Source organism: Xyrauchen texanus, chromosome 9 (assembly GCF_025860055.1).
Source record: "Xyrauchen texanus isolate HMW12.3.18 chromosome 9, RBS_HiC_50CHRs, whole genome shotgun sequence".
Classification (NCBI taxonomy): domain Eukaryota; kingdom Metazoa; phylum Chordata; class Actinopteri; order Cypriniformes; family Catostomidae; genus Xyrauchen; species Xyrauchen texanus.
The window spans coordinates 38,852,739-38,868,038 of record NC_068284.1 but is presented as its reverse complement, the minus strand read 5'-3'; the positions used below and the strand labels follow the sequence as shown (position 1 = coordinate 38,868,038).

Genomic DNA, 15,300 nt, shown 5'->3' with positions numbered 1-15,300 from the left:
TTGTCTGCTTTGGAGGACAGCGGATAGGGAGCACTGTCTCCAAACAGAGGATCACCCACTGGGTCATTGACGCCATCGCTTTTGCATATCACGCCCAGGGTGTGCCGCCCTCCCTTGGGGCTACAGAGCAGCGGGCTGGGCAAAACTCAACACCTTTGCGAGGTCCTACAATCTCCGGGTTGAGCCTGTTTCATCACATGTGTTGTCAGGTAAGAACAGGTAAGTTTGCGGGACAACACGCTTGCACATATTGCCTTCCCCCTCTTGGATGTGGAGACGTGTGCTTTTTACCCCCCAGCTGTGTTCACGAAGTTGTGGACCCTGGATGTCTTTCCTCCTTAGCCCTGTGGCAAGCAAGTTGGCAGAGAAGCTAGATGTCGGCCCAGTACGTGTGCGAAATAAGCCCCATTGGTAAACCCGCAACTTCCATGGGCAGAGTTTCTCCCCTCTGGGTAGGACCTACCACGGAGACTTCTCCACGTGCGACACTGCCAACAAAACTCGGTAAGACCATTGATTCATTTCCACACAATTACCTCCCCTTCTTTTAGGGTGTAGTCTCTGCTGCGTCTTCCCCTTGGGAAGGGACACCTTCCCAACGCAGACACTTATGGTCCCCAGCTGAATTATTATTCATGAATCCATTATTTTTGGGGAGAAAAAAGTAAAGAAGCCACGGCTGGGGCAGCCTGCCCCCATTTTTGGGCAGTCGACTTGTCTACGAGGTGCGGGGGACCGTGCAACGCCATTAGATGCATTGGGGGTGGTTACGTGACGGCCGGGTGCACTGGCAACAAGGCACCCAACAGTTTGCCTGTCTTGCACCGCCAGTCCACGTAACACAGTTCAGCTAGTTGTGGCGTTTTTTATAGGGACCCCTTGTGTCATTTCATCGACACAACGTCGAGTGAGTGACAGATAGGGAACGTCTTATTCACAACACTGAACTATCTGCTGAAATGGCCGGGACCTTGTCTCTGCTCCTCAGCACAAAACCTGAATGAGTGATTATGAGTCAGCTCCTTTTATACCCGTATGTCCGGGGGAGTGGCATGCAAATTCCACTCGCCAATTCCCATTTGTCTTTTCTCAAAGATCAGAGGTGTTTGGGGCTCCTAAGAGTGACCCCTAGTGTTACTACATCGACACAACATCTCATTCCCTCCATCAGGGAACAGGTAAGAGGTTATGAAAGTAACCAAGACGTTTCCTTAGCAAGACACCAGTCCATTGCTCAACAAAATAACAGGCCATTCCTCAACAACACAACAGACAGTTATCTATTTTTATTAGCATTCTGCCTGATTTCAGGCTGCATGGAGATACTACTCCACTAATCCTGTCAGAGAAGATCTCATTGCCACGTGGAGATTCTACGAGACAGTGATCTCTCTGCCATGCTTCAGGTATCACACACATACAACAGAACTCTTACAGTTTTCTCTATTTTTTTTTTTTTTTTTCATTTGAAAATCTTAATTTTTAGACATAGTTTTTATATTTAGTTTACATTACCTTTATGTTAGTCATCCCCATAATTTAATGTTATGTTATTTCATGTTATTTCAGATGATACATTTCACCTTTTTATTCTCATGAATTTCATTTATTTTGTTTATATCCAAACAGTGTATGTGTGTTTGTGTCTGCATGCAGAGACAACATCATTCAGAGGTCTACTAGAGGTACTCACAAGTGTGTGTGTGGACAACTGTTCTGTTTTTACCATTACATCATAACAAAAAATTCAAAGCATATAGTTTGAGCCTGAGATGTTGATTGCATAACTATAAGAACATTTAGAATACATTCACATAATATGGGCATATTTACAAATTTCAGTTAAACCTTATGAAACAAGGTGAAATCTGCTTCAGATATGTTTTTAATTCTTGTTTTGTGGTTTGAAAATTCCCTAAATTAACCATAAATCTGAAGTGCTTAATTTTTTGTAATTTAAAATGCTTTCTCCTGTTCCAGCTTAAGGGGATAGTTCACCCCAAAAAAAAAAAAAAAATTCTCTCATCATTTACTCACCCTCATGATATTACAGATGTTTATGACTTTCTTTCTTCTGTAGAACACAAACAAATATTTTTAGAAGAATATCTCAGCACTGTAGGCCCATACAATGCAAGTTGCAATTTAACCACTGGATTTATATGGCCGTTAATCGATTTTTGGAGCTTCATATGTCTGGTCACTATTCACTTGCATTGTAAGGACATACAGAGCTGAGATATTCTTATTAAAATCTTTGTGATCAGCAAAAGAGAATTTTCATTTTTGGGTGAACTATTCCTTTAATATGTAGAGACCATCTGTAGGCTGATTCCCTCTGAAAATTGTCAAAACTGCATCTGTCTGGAGCTATCAAACATTGCTCTGTTTGTTTGAACAGCCTGTCCAGTAGAACAGTGGTGTGAGTTTGGTTGGGACTATCTGTTTTTTTACCATTGGCAGATGAGGGGAGTGTTCAGTAAACCTGTTTGAAAACATTATTTCAATAAATATTTTTACAATTCTTTGTAAAAATAGTGTTTGTTGACACTAGTGTTTGTTGACACTAGTGGCGCAGAAATTAAACACTTAAAATGTAAAAAAGAAGAAGATTCTCTGACTATTACTTTAACCCTAGAATGTACACACATATATGAACATGGTATTTAACATATATTTAATTACACAACAGATGGAAAATAAAACAAGAGTAAAACCAGTGTTAAATGCATTGAACACCATAGTAAGCGTCCTTTAAATAGGTCATATAGGACCCAGATATGTATTCTAGGGGTAGTTATTAAAACTCTCTTATAATTACATGATCAAAGACACCTTGAATGAGAAAACCTGGAGTGTCCGATGGAACTACCACTTCATGTAAAAATATGACATAAACTAGACTCGAGTTATTTTGAACTAAAATATGCATTCTAGGGATAATTCACAATGTCTGAATTTAAATTATGCTCTCACTTATATTAATTTGTCATTAATGTGATAATTTGTCAAATATAACCAGTTATATTAATGTACGTTTAAAAAATAAGGACTATTCAAATAGACTAGGACTATAATGGTCCATTTGGTGTGAGTGAATGTGCTTGCTTTGAGAGAGCATTTTTACAGTTTTGTTTTTGTTATCATAATTGTAATTTACTTAGTAAATATTTAATTGCATTTACTGAGTATATATGTGTTCATCCTGTTATCTGCAGGAAGGATCCTCTTGAGGTTATGGCTAGGTAAGTCTCTCTCTTCCTCTTTCCCTCTGTCTCTCACTGACTGTTTTACAGATTTACAGAATCTCTGTGAAGTGTAAGATTAATGAATCTGTGAAATGTGTTTCCATAAATAACTCCTATTAAACCGGCACCTCCATTAATTCAGTGCCAAAGGCGTAACGACCTGCAGTGTTTGTGTGTGTGTGTGTGTGTGTGTGGAAAGATGAGTGCTCGTTTCTCAGTTCTAGGACATGTGGACAGTACCTCTATATGTGATATTACAGAGTCCATTATAAAAGAGTGAATTATGGATCTCTGATAGATGATGGCGTCAGAGCAGATAGTGTGTGTGTGTGTGTGTGTGTGTGTGTGTGTGTGTGTGTGTGTGTGTGTGTGTGTGTGTGTGTGTGTGTGTGTAAGAGAATTTGATCAATGTCTGATCCTGTGACGTCAGTGTCACTGTAAAGAAAATTATGGGAACTGTTATTAGTGCATCTCTGGGATAATTATCATGAGCAGCTAATTGTCCTTTACCTGGGCACTGGACTGACAGAACATTTATTAAAGAAGAAAGATTTAAGAGCAATAGAGAAAGAAATCTGGATGGGGAGATAAAGCATACCATGTCCATAGACTTTTTGTTTTTTAATCAAGATTTTAGGTTATGATTTATATGTACCTATGTATAACATATGTATAACAATGTACATATTAGGTCCTGTAACACCTTTTGTTAAATTTAAAGTTCTTTTTGCCATCACTAGAAAATTGGTGTAAATTTGATACTTTTGATATTTTTCAAAAGTACAAATATTCCATGTAGTCTATTAATTAATGTGAACTCATAAAAGCTGCATGCATAGTAATAATTATAAAAGAATTAGCAAAATGCTGTTTAAAGTAGTTTTAGATGGAGTATAGCATGTCAACTTCCCCAAAGTCTTTCACGTCAATTACAGATAAGGAGAGTTGGATTGAGTGCTTTGCTTGTTTGCACTACTCGACCTGAGAACTGTAATCCATGCTGAGTCCAGATCAGAGATCAGATGACACATTAATACTAATACACCAATGCAAAAACATACACCTACACAAACACCATTACAAAATACACACTCGTACACAAATGCTCACTTACACGTACTGTCCAAGGGCTAAGTGGTTGGGAAACTTGGGGCCTGATATTATCACAACCAATGACCTACCAAAACAAGACCAAAATAGAGAAACTGGACCATATCCATACACAAATTAGTTTTTCTATCATGGTGGGGACTTTCCATTGACTTCTTTTGTTAAAATACATCAATGATAAAACCTAACTTTTCTTATACTTAGATTTCCATTAAGACATTATTTTGTATGTTTATTAAAGGGGTAGTTCACCCAAAAATGAAAATTCTCTCATTTACTCACCCTCATGTCATCCCATATGTGTATGATTTTCTTTCCTCTGCTGAACACAAGCAAAAGTTTTTAGAATATCTCAGCTCTGTAACCACTCCAGTGGTTAAATCCATAACCATATCTTTATATCTCTTTTTCCACTATAGATTCTTCTTCCTGCCCAATAGGTGACGATATGCACAAAGAATGCGAAAAAACAAAAGAAGAAAGTGAAAGTGAAGATTTATAGTAAAAATTGACTTTATCTGTTTCTCATCCACATCTGTCATATCACTTTTGGAGATACGGATTTACCCACTGGAGTCAGATGGAGTGATGTGAAAATTTTCATTTTAGGTTTAACTATCCCTTTAAGCCTTTTCCTCACGGGGACCTCACAATGTAGCTGATTTCTAGTTTCACGGAGTGGTGGTGGCGTAGTGGCTAAAGCACAGGTCTGTTAATCAGAAGGTTGCAGGTTCTAACCCCACAGCCACCACCATTGTGTCCTTGAGCAAGGCACTTAACTCCAGGTTGCTCCAGGGGGATTGTCCCTGTAATAATTGCACTGTAAGTTGCTTTGGATAAAAGCGTCTGCCAAATGCATAAATGTAAATGTAGTTCCAGTATTTCAAAACCTGACCCACACACATGTTTACTTAGCTATATAAATGGGAACATAAATTGGATTTCTTTTGTCATTATATAACACTATTTATAAATAATAGACGAACCCTACCCTTAAAAGATAACTTTTAGCATTTTTTTTTTATAAAAGATGTATTTATAAATTAATCGATTTTCAAACTGAATACATCCCAGAATGTAAGGTTTTGTCAGATTAAAGTAGCTCACTTTTAGGCACAGTTTTGACCCTAGAGTATAGTTAAAATACATAAACACAAACACATACCAAAAAAGGTGAAAGTGCCATTGTTAAGTAGCTCATGATTTTGTGCTCCATTGATTTGATCATGTGAAATCTATGCTTTGATTCTCTTCCTGTCTGTTCTCACATTTTCTGTCTTTTCCTGTATGTCCGATGAGCTCCTTTACAACAACACACAGACACACACAGAGTCACTTTTCAATCATTGAAACCCTCTCAGACACAGTTTGAATTATCTGTAGACAGATTGTGTTTTGTGTGTGTTGTGTGTGTGTGTGTGTGTGTGTATGTGTGTGTGCGTGTGGGAAAGTGTTGTGTCAGTAACTGTTTGGTAATCAGCTGTAATTGTGGAGCATTTTAGTCTCTTAAAGATGTTTCAGCTGCTCTCACCACTATAATCTTCTTCTTTTCACTGTACTCACGAGAGACTGTGTGTGTGTGTCGCAGTGCGTAGATTCTCTCTCTCTCTCTCTCTCTCTCTCTCTCTCTCTCTCTCTCTCTCTCTGTGTGTGTGTGTGTGTGTGTGTGTGTATCTGTCCTTGGGGACCCTTCACAGTAGAATGCCCTGCGTTGTTTCTTGGGAAGTGTTTGGTTTCTCCTGCAGGAAGAATTTGTGTGTGATTGTGTGCTTGATTCTTTCCCAGGCCTTTGAGAAACACTAAGAATTACAGAATGATGAGAAATAATAGCAAAATTTGCCTCACTTGGAGCTCTGAGAAGCAACTCATTTGTTATTCTCTTTCTTCATCAGTCAGAAATTAAGTTTGTTGGAACGTGTGCGGTTATCAACTCCGAGGCCGTCGATGGTAAGGGCGCGTGTGATGATGCCTGCTGTAAATCCTGACAGCGTGTCAGGGAACTGTGGGCCAGCTGAAGCGATCGAGGAGAGTCCATCAAAAGAGGGAAAACCAGCTGGCTTCAGTAACAGAGAGAGATTCAGAACTGCTTTCAGAATGAAGGCCTACACCCTGAGACAGAGCTCTGAGGGTATTCAACACACGCACACATTCCCTCACACATACACTTACTGTAAACACTCCCCTACACATGTCCAGTTAAATAAATAGTTCCCCTTAAAAAAATTATTTCTGTCACATTTCTACTCACCAGACCCCGCGTCCACATGAGTGGACATTATGTTTTGACTTCGCTATAGGCTATACATGATTTTGTTTCATTTAAACTGACTGATCTCTGTTCTGAGATTCTGGGGTGTCATTAATGGGTTAAAATTTTGACGTATACAGTCAGTTTGTCTTTGGGAGAAATGGCAACAAAATTACATCTGGTAAGAAGCCTCATTACGTTTTTACATTAAAACCATGAACTATATGTTCATTTTCCTTAAAATATCCTGTATTCACTGTGCATTATTACATTGAGAATCAATGGATGAATCCAAAAGCTGGAAAATGTTTCAGAGGCAATCTCAGGGTTGAGTCGGTCTCGTCTTGTGTTTTGTCAGGTCCGAACCCGTAGAACTTCGTAATACGGAACAGCCGACCGGGTGTTCCGCTTGCACCTAGCGCCCTTCACCAAAGTGATCCAGTGCGCTCTCTCTCCCTGGTTAGCCACTAAGCTCTCGCTTCCTGGATGTTCTTCCTCCCTAGCCTTCTAGCCTGCGAATTCAGCAGAGGAATTTGCGACCAGACCCACTACGAGCCTCCAGTGCTCTGTACTGGGGTAGTGCTACACAGGCCTAATTTCTTCTTCAGGCAACTCCCTGTGATGTATTTTCCGTGGTACGGTCCCCCTGTTGGCGGACCCACGTCTCCCTTGAGCAGTCCCTCTGCCCCCGGTCGCTGTGTTTGTAGAGCTTCTCCCTCATCAGTTAGGACCTACCACCGCGACACTTCCGCATGTGGCTTGACAACCCATGTGACGTATTGGCCACATGTCACCTCCCCCCAGTCTGGGCAGGATGTGGTCTCCACAGAGTCTTTTCCACCTGAAAGAATAGGAAAGGAAAAGATTGCCTTCCCCGACGCTTTTCATAACGTTAAGATAGCCCCAGCCGCTTTATGCCCTATGACGAGAAACATTTAGAGAGAAAAGGCCACGGCAGGCTGGCTTGTTCCCATGATAGTCATGTCACCTGTTTCCCCCTTAGGGGTGCTGGGTACCTAAGGTCTGTATATGACACCTGTTCTGGGATCGCTGGGGAGGGTTATGTGCGGCTGATACAGTTGCTTCTAGCACGCAGTAGCTTGCTTGAACCTGTGTCAGCAGTTCACGTAACACGATCTAGTGCATTGTGCTTTTAAATGGGACCCCTTGTGTCACTACATTCAACACAATGTCGAGTGAGTGACAGAAGGGGAATGTCATGGTTACTGTTGTAACCTCCATTCCCTGATGGAGGGAACAAGATGTTGTGTCCCCTTTGCCATGACACTAGACCTACCACTGTGATTGGCCGTACCTTATTCTCGGCTCCTCAGTGCAAAAATCCTGACTGACAGACGCACACCCGCTTCCCTTTATACCCGTATGTCCGGGGGCGAGACATGCAAATTCTGTCTGCCAATTTCTCATTGGCCTTTTCTCAAGTTCAGAGGTATGCGAGGCTCTCAAGAAAGATCCGTTGTGTCACTTCATTCGACACAATATTGAGTGAGTGACAGAAGGGGAACACAATTTAGTAATGTTTATGCTTATAACAAGAAAAAATTATTTGCCAATGCTTTGTGAAAAAAATATTTTAGGCATAAACCCCACCAAGTTTATTTTGATTTCTCTGAAAACAATACTTAATATCTAATGCCATTCTGCTTCTCAAGTAATGTTTTCTTATTTTAAGGATGTTTTGATATTTTTACTAGAAAATTTTACAATTATACATCCAGGATACTCTAAAAAAATTACCTTTTATATTCCATAAATGAGAGAAAGTCATACCGGTTTGGAATGACATGAGGGTGAGTAAATGATGACAGAATTTTCATTTTTGGGTGAACCTTTATTCACCATACATTTATTATTAGTTATTTATTATTATCTTTATTATGGACAGTACACACTTAACACAAGTATGGTAGATAAACACACCACACACACACACACACACACACACACACACTCTCAATCGCTTAAATAAATTGGTACAATATACAGTTCACTCACATTGTGCAACTAACCTAACATTGTCTTGCGCTTCATAGATGGAGGTGGTTTGCCTGATCCCACACCTGAGGACAAGGGCTTCCCACCTGATATACTGATGGAGGAGATGATTCCAACTCTCAAATTAGTGATACGAGCAGTGCGGTATGTCAATCGCAAATTTTTTTTAATCAAATTAATTACTTGGTGTCCTGATTAATTAATCACGATTAATCGCATATACAAATATTTGCTGAGAAAGCCCCTCATATAACAATAACTCAATATATAATGATTATACATATTTATATCAATATATAATTATACATAGTTATCTTTAAATATAAAAAAATTATATATATATTTATATATATATATATTTTAAAAAAAATACTCAGATAATTAAAATGCTTTACATTCCTGTAGCAGAAGAGTTAATCATTGATAAGACAATACAAAAAGCAGCTTTAGAATACAATGTATTGTTTACTACCATATTATTGATCATAAGTCAATCATTGGCATACAGTTCACAGCAATCCATTTCACAAGTGAATTTGTCAATCAGTTCGAGATGTATTATGAGGGCTTGTTTTAGGGCCCGTCAATTTACACCTACTTCAGACGTCTCGGGTGTGTTGCGTCATAAACATAACATGTTTAGGTCACTGTGTCAAGTTAAATATAGTTTAATACTCAATCTTTAAACGCATTTTGAGATCCCTTAGATTGTATTTGCGCTCCTTAGAGTGTTTTGAACGCAAGAACGTAAAGCATGTTTGTGTTGTTCTGCCTACTGAAGTGTTTTCTTCACTGTAATAAACTGCGTGTTGCTCATACAGCTGAAATTTCACTTACTGCCCTCTGGAGTATACAGGTGGTACTACAAGCTTGCATTTCTCAGGAATCTTTCTTATTATGGTCCGTGGGCATGTGATTAATTGAATTAACACGTTAAATCGACAGCCCTAGTAAAAATTAAATAATGTCCTCATAAACACACCCACAATCTACACTCAATTCACCCACAGACTAAAGTATTTCCATTAGTCACACTCACTCAAAGACTTAAGTGTTCTTGTAACTACTGCCAAAGACACTTCAATGTCCCCACGTGCCATCACTCATGTCTAAAACAATATTCAGCTCAGCTAAATATTTTCACAGCACCTGCTGATTTGAGCCTTTTTTGTTAGTGAATTTCTAAAGCCAAGACAAACAAACCTTTATAAACCTTTGTAAACAAAAGGAATCACCTGCTGATTTGAACTGGAGAATCATTTTTATTTGTGCATGTGTTTCAGGATCATAATGTTCCTGTTGAGTAAAAAACGTTTTAAGGAGACTCTGAGGCCGTATGATGTAAAGGACGTGATTGAGCAGTACTCTGCAGGACATCTGGACATGCTTACCAGAATCAAATATCTACAGACAAGGTAACACACAAAGCAATATTATACATAACTTTTTAATTACTTTAATGATAATTGATGTTGGTCACTGGTGTCAAAGTTTTTGACACCAGTTGGATTTCAGAACTTGGATTTAAATGGCAAGTGACGGCTCATATTTTTGTAGTATTAAATGGTAAACAAGGAGCAAAAAACATACACGATTTTAAACTATTAGCTATTTTTGGCCATTTTAAATGGTCCACTTACATATTTTAAACTTGAATATGTTGTCCTCTTTTTAGTTAACCTTTTTGTGGAATAGAGGAATTTAATGTTTGTTGTTTGTTTCTTCATCAGAATAGATCTGATTCTGACACCTGGTCCACCTCTCACTCCAAAACACAAGAAACCCCAGAAAACACCATTTCCATATCCCTCCCAGCAGTCACCTAGGTAAAATCTCACCTGAAATTATTTGTTGTGCTGTTATTGAGACTGAGTCTAACTCCATGCTGAGAAAAGAGATGCTCTGAACTGGGGAGAGCTTGCTCTTTTCTCAGTTGAGAAAACCCTAGACGGCTGAGGTGCCTGAGCACCAGGTCCCTGTGAGCACATAGTAACTCTCAAGAATGGGCTAGAATGAGCCAGTCGTCAAGGTAATTGAGTATGCAGATGCCCACTTTCCGTAGCGATGCAAGGGCTGCCTCTGCGACCTTGGTGAAGACGCGAGAGGACAGGGACAGGCCGAAGGGGTGGACCCGGTACTGATACGCCTAGCCATCGAACGCGAACCGTAGGAAGGGTCGATGTCGAGGCAGAATGGAGATGTGGAAGTATGCGTCCTTCAGGTCTACCGCTGCGAACCAATCTTATGCCGAATGCAGGTTTTTGAACATGGGAGTTTGCGTAAAGCCCAGTTAAGAACTCGCAAGTCCAAGATTGGCTGCAATCCATTTGAATCGCGTAGCTGAGTCGGATGGTCCTGGTCAAACAGCGTGACGGGTTGGACAGCGAAAGTCATGTGTCCAAGCTCTGTGCGAGCGGCACTAAGGGGATGATCATTTTTGACGTACCGGGTGGGGCTTTGCAGCGGGGGGAGCAGGTAATAATGCATCTGGAAGCAAAAGTGCGTCCCGATGCTTGGGTGCTGAGAAAAGACTCAAAGCACTTACCTTGCTCCGCGCACCCAGCAGGGGGCGGGTTAGAGACTGAGGAGGAGGACCTGTGAAGACGTCCTCGGAGCTCATCAGCAGGGATGGGCAGTTGTGTGTCCGGAGGCGAAGTAACTGCATCCGGGGAACCGGGACTGTGTTTTTTTTGGTGCTGGGGGGCACACTGGCTAGATGACCAAGGAAGTGAGGAAATCGCTCTTTTACATTTACATTTATGCATTTGGCAGACGCTTTTATCCAAAACGACTTACAGTGCAATTATTACAGGGACAATCCCCCCAGAGCAACCTGGAGTTAAGTGCCTTACTCAAGGACACAATGGTGGTGGTGGCCATGGGGTTAGAACCAGTGATCTTCTGATTAACAGCCCTGTGCTTTAGCCACTACGCCGCCACCACCACTCCACTACGCCACTTTTATTAACAATGTGGGTACCGCAGCCCGAAGGCAACAGAAAATGAGGAAAACAAAGACTTTCCTCTCGGCTGACGGGGTGGCATGATGTGCGAGATTGCTTCTGTCTGCCTCTTTACCGGCGAAAACTGTTGGGTGAAGTCATCGCCGGTGTTGCCAAAGAGGCCAAGCTGGGAGACGGGGGCGTTGAGAAAGCAAACCTTGTCAACGTCGCGCATCTTGGCCATGTTCAGCCATAGGTGACGTTCCTGGACCACGAGGGTGGCCATCGCCTGCCCGAGTACCCGCACTGTGACCTTCGTGGCTCTGAGAGCAAGGTCTGTGGCAGAGCGCAGTTCCTGCAGCACGTCAGGGTTAGGACTACCCAAGTGCAGATCTTTAAGTGCCTTGGCTTGGTGGACTTGCAGGAGAGCCATGGCATGCAGGGCGTAGGTGGCCTGTCCAGTGGCGCTGTACGATCCCGCCAGGTGGCGCCGTTCTCAGGGCACAGGTGGATCACAACCGCAATACCCACCTGGGGGACCTCTGTGTATCCATGGGCCATCCCACCGTCAAGGGTAGTGAGTGCGGATGAGTGAGGAGGTCGGATCCGGGTAGTAAAATGTGCCCGTTGCCTGTTGCTCTCCCCAAATCGCCTTCATCGCCGGCCTTGCCGGAAAAGGACGTTCAAGCCTGCTGTGTATTGCTCTTTTACTTATGAAAATACTCTCTTTTAGAGGGGAAAACACTTCTCTTTTAGAGGGTATAAGCTCTTTCACAGAAGCGCTGTCGAAGCGCCCAGGGGCGTGGACTGCACAGCGTGCAGAGAAGGAGAAAGCCACTGGAAATGCGCCATAAGATCCAACAGCAGTGCTCTGGCAGAGGTGAGTGGAGCAGTAGTGAGAACTCAGCTTGTTGCTTCACAACCGTGCAAATTGCCAATTTCTCATTGGTCTTATCTCAAGTTCAGAGGTACGTGAGGCTCTCAAGAAAGACACCTTGTGTCACTACAATCGACACAACATCGAGTGAGTGACAGAAGGGGAACAGCTCTTTCATGCCAGTAAAGTCACAAGTGAAATAGAGCTCTTTCCTTCTAGATTACTTTCCTCTCTCTCTCTCTTTCAGACATGAGTCATATCTTGCCAAAGCAGGCCTGCCAGATGCTGAAGACCAAAGCATGATGGGTAGATTTGTGCGGGTTGAAAGACAGGTACTGCAGTTTATCCATGAATTCTGAAGGACTGGCTTTTTTCTAGGTTTTCATTGGTGTGGAGGCTTTGATTATTGTTGACAACGATTCGACAAGATTATTATAGTTTACCTAATGATTGTGATGCATCGTGAAATCTGAAATTTGGTCGTATGATTCAATTTGATAATTTTAGGACAATTCATAATTTTTTCAAAACTATTCAGAGAATATATTCAGTTTTTACTGAATGTTCTAAATTTAGACGGCACATTCACCAAACTTGAATGCGCCAAACTTGAGCACTAGAGTCACAGATGAATTAAGGAGCAAGTAGGTTTGGCTTATGTTAGCCAGAATATATTAACAGAAAAATAATTTAGCGTAGGAAAGGACTTGATGCAAACACACACAGACGGTATGTAAACTGTAGAGTTACAGATCTGCATATCTTGTAACATTAACATTTATTGCACCAATATAATTACAAATGAACTATGTCATGTGCAGACAGATAAGGCCCATGTTTAAATCAAGCAGTTCATAAAAACGATGTATTAGTAGCGTAAATAGGCGTTTTTACATGTCATGTTGTACCTGTAAGCTCACTACACATTTTCAATGGAAGAGATGGCAGAACGGAGACTGCTCAGCGTGTCAAGAAGGTTTTATTTTTTCGTGGCTGCCAGGTGTCATTGACGAATCAGAGGTAACATTATTTAACCAGCATTTAGCTTTATACTGGGTAGTTCCCTTCAGAACAGTCTGAAATAGCTCCCTATTCCCTATATCAGGGGTGTCAAACTCCACAGCCCTGCAGAGTTTAGTTCCAGCCCTGCTTCAAAATGCCTCCTTGTAATCTCCAAACACTCCTGAAGACCTTGATTAGCTGCTTCAGGTGTGTTTTATTATGGTTGGAGCTCAATTCTGATGGACTGTGGCCCTCCAGGAACTGAGTTTGACACCCCTGCCCTATATAGTCCACTATAAAGAGAGTGAGTGAACGAGTGACTGATTTCGCTCATTCACATTTATTTAGGCTATGTCCTTTATGTGGTTAAACTACTTTATGGGGAAATAATGTATTTTATCGGTATATAAAGCAATATAAAGTTAATATACCATAATTGGAAAAGAAAGCGGTGACAATTACCCTACTTTGGTCAAATGGATGCAAACCATTATGTAAAAAAGCTCACAAAAAACTGAAATCGGCAGCATCCATTCATTTATCAGCTTATCCTATAAAGGGTGGCAAGGGGTGAACCTGGCAGCATGAACTTTGAACATGAGCATGATTTCTTCCCCCTTCAATCTTGCATGCTCCACGTCTGTTACGAGAAGGCTAGTGTGATCTGAGATGGTACCTGTGTCACATTGGTATTAATATAGGAATTATAATCGATTCTTAAATTCCATAATTGAAGCATTGTCATTTCTTTGTCAGATACATTAATGCATTTTTACTCCTATTGTCAGTACCTAAGACCAAAATTTCAAAATTGAATTCCCTCGAGCTTTCAAGCTACATCTAACAAACTTTGCAAAGTATTTCAGCTTTAGACATAGTGTTTTATCTTTTCTTACTGATCAGACTTAATATTGTCCTTCAGCTGACGATCAAAAATGGACTTCAATTGAAAATATCAGAAAATAATTATTTTTCAAGCCAACATTCAAAGTTTGTCTTGACAAACTTTCCTTTTTTCTTACAGTTGTTTGGCTGTTTGTTGTGTTGCTTTTGTGAACTTTCTTGTTGCCATGGTCACAGGTGGAAGACATGGAGAAAAAGCTGGATTTCCTGGTGGATATGCATATGCAACATGACTTCACAGGACCCGCCCACATTACCATGGAGCGCTGTGAGCCCACTTTGACTGTCAGTGTTGCAGGAGACCACGTGTACTGCAGTTATGCTCCCCCATCACATAATACACTATATTACACACACTCACACTCGAACACACACCCACCAAGGCCCACCGTCCTTCCCATTAGCCCACTGCCATGCCAATCCCAGTTCTCCAATGTCAGCCAATCAGGAGGCCACAGGGTGGGAACACCACTATCGTTGATGTCGGTCACTCACGAGGAGCTGGAACGTTCGCCCAGTGGGTTCAGCATCTCGGCTGAGAAAGAAGAGGTCATGGGCAAGGCCTCTGGGTTAACAGCAGGGTCAAGTTGGGGTCATGAACGCCGCTATTTGGCTGAGGGGGAGACAGATACGGACACTGATCCCTTTACCCCCAGCGGACCTGTTCCACCCTCTACCACCGGAGATGGTTTCCACTCCGATGGAGCATGGGGAACGCCACCCTAAAGACATACACACAAACACTGCACATTCTTTCACATGACCACACACTCTTTATAAAGACTGCAGACTTTGTACAGCAAAAGATTACACTCAAATACACACATAGTCATACTATTCGTCATATCTAAATATGTATCCACTTCACGCTTTACCCCTGCAAAGCAAAAGAGCACTGCATGGAATGCATGTATTTTATCTCTAGTGGTAGACACTGCACTTGGCAGACTGATT

The 15,300-nt window shown here is 41.3% G+C and overlaps 1 protein-coding gene across 1 annotated transcript in view; it reads left to right on the top strand.

Moving 5' to 3' along the window:
• Window positions 1-15,072, top strand: part of LOC127649769 (potassium voltage-gated channel subfamily KQT member 3-like) — a 65,127-nt gene extending 50,055 nt beyond the window's left edge. Inside the window, exons 8-15 of the mRNA XM_052135000.1 lie at window positions 1,312-1,406; window positions 3,219-3,245; window positions 6,251-6,486; window positions 8,661-8,766; window positions 9,906-10,037; window positions 10,353-10,448; window positions 12,689-12,773; window positions 14,524-15,072. Coding sequence (XP_051990960.1) covers window positions 1,312-1,406; window positions 3,219-3,245; window positions 6,251-6,486; window positions 8,661-8,766; window positions 9,906-10,037; window positions 10,353-10,448; window positions 12,689-12,773; window positions 14,524-15,072 — 1,326 coding nt within the window. The remainder of the gene's footprint in view (window positions 1-1,311; window positions 1,407-3,218; window positions 3,246-6,250; window positions 6,487-8,660; window positions 8,767-9,905; window positions 10,038-10,352; window positions 10,449-12,688; window positions 12,774-14,523) is intronic.
• Window positions 15,073-15,300: the final 228 nt, after the last annotated feature.